This window comes from Pocillopora damicornis, chromosome 1 (assembly GCF_964200805.1).
Source record: "Pocillopora damicornis chromosome 1, jaPocDami1.2, whole genome shotgun sequence".
Classification (NCBI taxonomy): domain Eukaryota; kingdom Metazoa; phylum Cnidaria; class Anthozoa; order Scleractinia; family Pocilloporidae; genus Pocillopora; species Pocillopora damicornis.
The window spans coordinates 19,011,618-19,017,485 of record NC_142670.1 but is presented as its reverse complement, the minus strand read 5'-3'; the positions used below and the strand labels follow the sequence as shown (position 1 = coordinate 19,017,485).

General features: G+C 38.1%; 1 protein-coding gene across 1 annotated transcript; it reads right to left on the bottom strand.

Moving 5' to 3' along the window:
- Positions 1-2,160: 2,160 nt before the first annotated feature.
- On the bottom strand, positions 2,161-5,318 carry LOC113683878 (uncharacterized). The gene is given in 6 exon segments (XM_089181114.1): positions 2,161-2,993; positions 2,995-3,106; positions 3,285-3,407; positions 3,870-3,992; positions 4,754-4,903; positions 4,994-5,318. Coding segments are annotated over 6 exon segments (1,614 nt in total). The 3' UTR covers positions 2,161-2,212.
- Between the last annotated feature and the right edge of the window lie 550 nt (positions 5,319-5,868).

The window sequence follows — 5,868 nt, the reverse complement described above, 5'->3', positions numbered from 1 at the left end:
TATTTCCACAGTTTTCGTGGCTTTAATGAGCTTATCTCGAATGAAAAATTTATGCCACACCTTCCACAGGAAACCGATCTCTTTCTTTTTTTTAATTAGACTCCTAAGCAGGTCGCACTGGTAATTTTCCAAGGAAGTGTTATAAGTAATATGAACCCACCTGAAACGATGGAGGAAAATGAAAATAATTTGATTTACATGAGGAGTTCGTTTAGTTTATTACAGAATGCCATTCGGACCACGTTCAATACAATATTTTCAGAGCGCTTTTTTTTCTGTTTTCCTCTTTTTGGAAAGAGGTTTAGCACTAGTTCTTCCACCTTAACTTATTTAACGCTTCTTCTCTGCTACAACTGTTTCGTTAAACTTTCATTTCATTTAATCATTTGTTAAGTTTAAAAGCGTGCGCTGTTTCTGTTTAATGTTGCGCGCACTCCGTATAGATTCGTAAATCGCTATAATTATCGCAACGTTTGTCGCATTAAATGGTTAACTAAAGACACTTAATCTAGTCGTTCATTTGTTTAGTTTAGTTTCAACCAAGTTAACGAGTTATTGTAATTGCTAAACAGCTATTTGGCGCAATGTACGCCAACAATAATTTTTATTTTCGAAGGGCTGACGCTTGAATTGTCAACTTTTAAACCCTTTACGTTGGTTAATTTACATTATCGACTCAGTTGATAATACTAAATTACCCTTTTTTATTAACCTGCTCATCTCATATCCACTATTGATAAAACAACAGGGAATAAATATTGCTGTATTTCGTTCAAATAAACTAGCGTTTCATTAATTTGGATTAGCTCCGGGATCACACGTACATTAAAAAAAAGAAAGAAAGAAAGAGAAAACAAAATTGCTTACATTTGCGTGTATTTCTGCAGAGTATTATTAGATCTTACGTAAATTTTGAATGACTAAATCTCAAAGTCAACCGTTTAGTATTAAGACATGAAAATTTAAGATATTGGGCGACAATAATTGCAATCAGCCTAATGTTATTTCCCCTCCTTCCAAATTGTATTAAGTTCTTTACTTTGTGCCATTTTCCTCTAAAAGCCACTTTTCGTGTTCAATTTATTCTTACTGTAAAAGCCTTTTTTGATGATCGCGTTTCAACCAGGCTATGAAATAATTTGAATACCACGTACTACAATGGACTAGAATTCTCAAAATGAGCTAAACAATCTACAAATTAACTACAAATTGGGATCAAACAGACTACCAAATATCTAATTTAGTGATATTCTTAGACCTTTATAATTATTATTATTAATTGTTTTATTTTTGAGTAAAATATCAATAATATAAGCACAATATCTAAGAACGTCACTTTAAGACTTAATGATTATAATGCTCACAAACGAGTTATGAAAATTCTAATAAATAGGCTATTAGAACATCGATAAACTACAAAACCTCTAGTAAGCGACGTCTAACCCTGTGTATTTTTTGCCACTAAATATCTTAAAGTTTGTTTGCGTACCCAAACTTTTTTGTAAATTATTTGATAAATCTGTACTCATAACAAACATCCTAACATAACGAAAATAGACGTCACTCTACCCCCTATTAGGTTGCCCGAAAAGGACTTATGAAAATTCTAGAAATGAGCTTCTTAGATAGCTTGAGAACTGCCAAAACACTGATTAGTGACGTCTTGTAAAATATTCTCACTTTCTATCTCTTTTGTATCCTTTTTTCTTTCAAGAAGAGATACTGTTAAAAAGGAAAAAAAAAAAGATACGAACCTCTGGTAACCTTACAATCTCATTCACCAAAAACTGATATTGTTCTACAACTGGAATTTTTTTTCAACAGCGAGCGTTATGATTGGTTACTTTGGGGCCACATGACATCCAACAATAAAACTAATGCCTTTATAATTTCATAGAGGTAGATCACGTGCTCAAGCCCAGGTTAAATATTATTAACGTTATAATGGTTTTTGACCACACTCTGACGAGTAAACTCTAAAAAAGTTTTATCAAATCTCAGGATGTTAAGGGTTAGGGTGTTATGATCCTAGACAGTGACATTTTTAATAACAGCCAGGGTAAGAGCATTCTTATCATCTCATGTTGAAAAAGGAACAAAGGAATTAGAATATATATAAAAACTTCTGCAATTACCACCACGACAGCTTTTTCTTGTTAATGGAAAATCGGCTTTTGAAAATCCACTGTAATACTCAAGAAACGTTTCGGAATCAGCCGTACAATTCTATAATTTGTACAAGGCCATTATCATTCGAGTTCCCACCAGTGAAACCGGAACAATCTTCGCCATTACAGTACGAGCCTCCTCCACCTCCGGCTTGATTCCAACTGGTACCACTACCTCCCCCAGAGTAACCACCACCTCCGCCTGATGCACCATTATCCTCTGATCCACCTCCTCCACCACCAAACCCACCAACTGCTCCTGGTGGAAGGCCCCCGTTATTACCGCTATTCATACCTCCGGCTTGACCTCCGATCCAGTCTTGAGCGCGTGATCCACCTCTTTCCCCATGGGAGCAGCCTAGTCGGTTACAACCTTGACCAAACCAACCTGCACCGACTCCTCCATGATAGTTAGCGCCCTCTCTGTTGCATTGACCTGACTGCCCATCTGTACCTCCATTTCGAACTTCTGACGATTCTTTCCCCACGCTACTGGTGCCACTTGATCCCGCCTGACCATCCACACCATTATACCCACCCGACGCGCCCCCTCCTCCTCTGGCAGCCAGCAACAAAACGTTATCTGCAGTATAAACAAAACTTGCTCCCCCTCCTCCAGTGCCAGCATTGTCTTCCACGGACACTCCTAGTTGAGCTGCTGTCTTTTTAGTGCTATTTCCACCCTTTACTTCCACCGAATCCCCTCCTCTTTGTCCCACCACAATATTTAACACTGTTCCATTATTCAGTCTGAACTTGCCTTCTATAAACGCTCCCTTTCTACCATAATATGTTCCTGGAAGGTATCCATAATCGTATGAATGTGTTCATACGAGCACCCCAGGCTTTGATGAGATAGCGTGTGGTCCGTGGAACAATGAAGGTCTGTATAGTGCCGAAGCGTCCCCTTCTCCCATCGGTTTTGAGATTCAAAGTACCTTTAAAAAGAAAAAAAGTATTTACGCCTGAAATGTACTATTTAGTAACGGGCTTCTGGTTATGAACATAATATCTGTGAGATTTTATAGGAAAATGTCCACATAAAATGTGAATTGAAATGAAAGCGTTGAAAATAACAAGTTAGTCTGGCTGTGTTAAAAATCCAAATATCCTTACGGTAACAGGTTGTTGCATTGCCAAGAAATCCAGGTCTGCAGGAACAGCGATAAGAGCCGATGGTGTTCTCGCAATCGGCATTGATTGGACAAAATGATGGTGAAGTGCTGCATTCGTCAAGATCTGTTAAAAAAGGAAAGCCAAGTTACTTCTTCTTCCTTCTATGCAAATTCTGTGGCCCTTATCTTTACGTATTTATTTTTTCCCCAGTATTTTATCACCTTCAATTGGACAATGAGCCGAGATAGCTACACACTTAATAAACGCTTTTGAGAATAGGGTCAACACTTGGAAAATAAAGTGTAAAATGTCTAGGGTTGATTATGGAAGCCCCGACTCATCGCTGATGTGCAAAGTAAACTCTTTGCAGCTAGATAGAATTAAAGAATATCAAATCGAAAGAAAGCAGTGCGAAGATTTCATCACATCTGTACCGAACTTTTGCATTTAAATGAAGAATAAATTGTTCACGCGCAGCAATTTCAGATCTTATAAAGTAATAGTTGAAGAAAGCTCAGCGAAACAACACCTTGCAACGACATTGATTAATGATTAATGTACGTTTTTGATCAAATTTCTTCCCACCTTTGCAGCTACGTCCATTTCCAGAAAACCCAGCTCTGCAAGAGCAGCGATACGATCCCAGAGTGTTTTTGCAGTTAGCGTTCACATCGCAAACGCTAACTAATGCATTACATTCGTCAGAATCTGTTAATGAAAATCCAAATCGTTTAGAGCGACAATATACATTGACAATGAAGGACAATTTTAAGCGAATTATTGTTCAGATCCACTTTTATCAAGTTAGTCACAGTTGATTAAAAAAACCTAACGGTGTGAGTTTCAAACAGCTTTATCGAGCAGGCTCTGCAAGAGTTTCTATGTAGATCATTCCAATAACATATTGAATCGTTGCTTGGTGTTGGAAATTAAAGCGAACAGTGCATTCACCTTACTTAGTAGGATGCGAACGAGTCAAGATTTATTAAATCCTACATTGAATAACTTAGATTCCCATGAATATGCAATTCTTGCTGTCATCTAGTGCCGCACATGATTGAGATAGAAAAAAAAAACAACTAAGATAAAAGATAAGATTAATAAAAAAAGATCCGCCATGTTTGGAAATGCGCAGGCGCTTATTTGTGGGTGATGCGACTTTATTTCAGTTGATTTTAGTTTTCTGCTGTTAGATTAAGAGTCAGCCATCTGCTCTGGAAGGGCTGACAGAAAAGCTCCTTGCAGCTTCATAACTAGTTTCCAAGGAAAAAATCTTTTACGATCAAGAGAAATTCTAAATTTTCTTTGAAATAGTAACAATCTTTTCCAAGTGTTCCCTCCAACAAATGATCAGACTTACGACCAACAACAAAAAAGGGTTGCACCTGAGAGAAAAGCTGACCATTAGCTTTTATGCGAGGCATATACTTTTTAGTGCATGTCCATTCTGTTTAACTGTCCTACTCTACCTTCGGTTTTCATGTCACAATGAACCAACACAGGAGTGTCAGGTTTGATGAAATTCAGCCAGTATTTTCCGCTAACCGCTTGTCCACCTTCACTCGCCTTGATCTCCTTGCACGAGTCGGCAGACAACTCTGGAATGGCACCGAGAATAGCTAGAAAATTAGAAAATGAGAAAGTGAAGAAAAAACGCGATATCTCCCTCTCTAAAACAGTTAGCCAAATCATTTTGCCTTAACGCTCACCTCTCTTCATATCTCGTCTGAGGTAATATCTCTCAGTGTTGGGTACAAAATCTTCAGGCCTGGCTTCCTTTGTGCGGTTACTCAGCTCACACTTGTCTTGTGTGAACACATAGTTAAAGCTTTGGCATCTGACGTCACGATAACACTCCCGAAAACACACATCACCGAATGCAGCTCCAGTGATTATTTTAAAAATGTGTTTTTGAAGCATCTTACCAAAAATGGAGACTTCGCGTGTGTCATAGTGGTACTGAGCAACAACTGAGCGAGACAATACCAACATGAAGAGGAAAACTGGTAAATAAAAGAACTCTTGGACTCCCATTGTAGTTATATAATTTCACCTGAAATGAAATCATAAAGTTTGACAGCATAGTGATACAAATATGAGTGTGTCCACGGAAAAACGGGGAATAAGATAACTGCAGAGGCACTTATTGTTTGGCTGTTTTCCAAGCGGTACGAAATATCGCAGACATGCATGTCGAGCGATGTGTCATGCTTACGACAAATTTAAAACTTGGTGTAAGAAGGCAAGCGTGAGATATGGCGCTAATCGATAAGACACGGAAAATAAAACAGTCCAACTGCGCGTTCGTCTACGGTTTAATCAAAGGTTTTACTAATTTTATCCAATAAGAAGTCAAAGCTTTTTGAAAGCAATTCCTCAGAGGCAGAAACAGTTTTTTACCAGGTACAGCGAACGGTCGTAGTCCCTGTGTTATGAAGCAACAGAATCCTTTAACAGTTGGCACACAGTTCGCCGCCCCTGACAACGCGTATTAAAAATTTCCCAAAATGATATCTTTGGTATAGCTCTGTCCTATCATGATGATAACAGAAGCTACTTCTCCTATGCTATGAACTTACCTGAT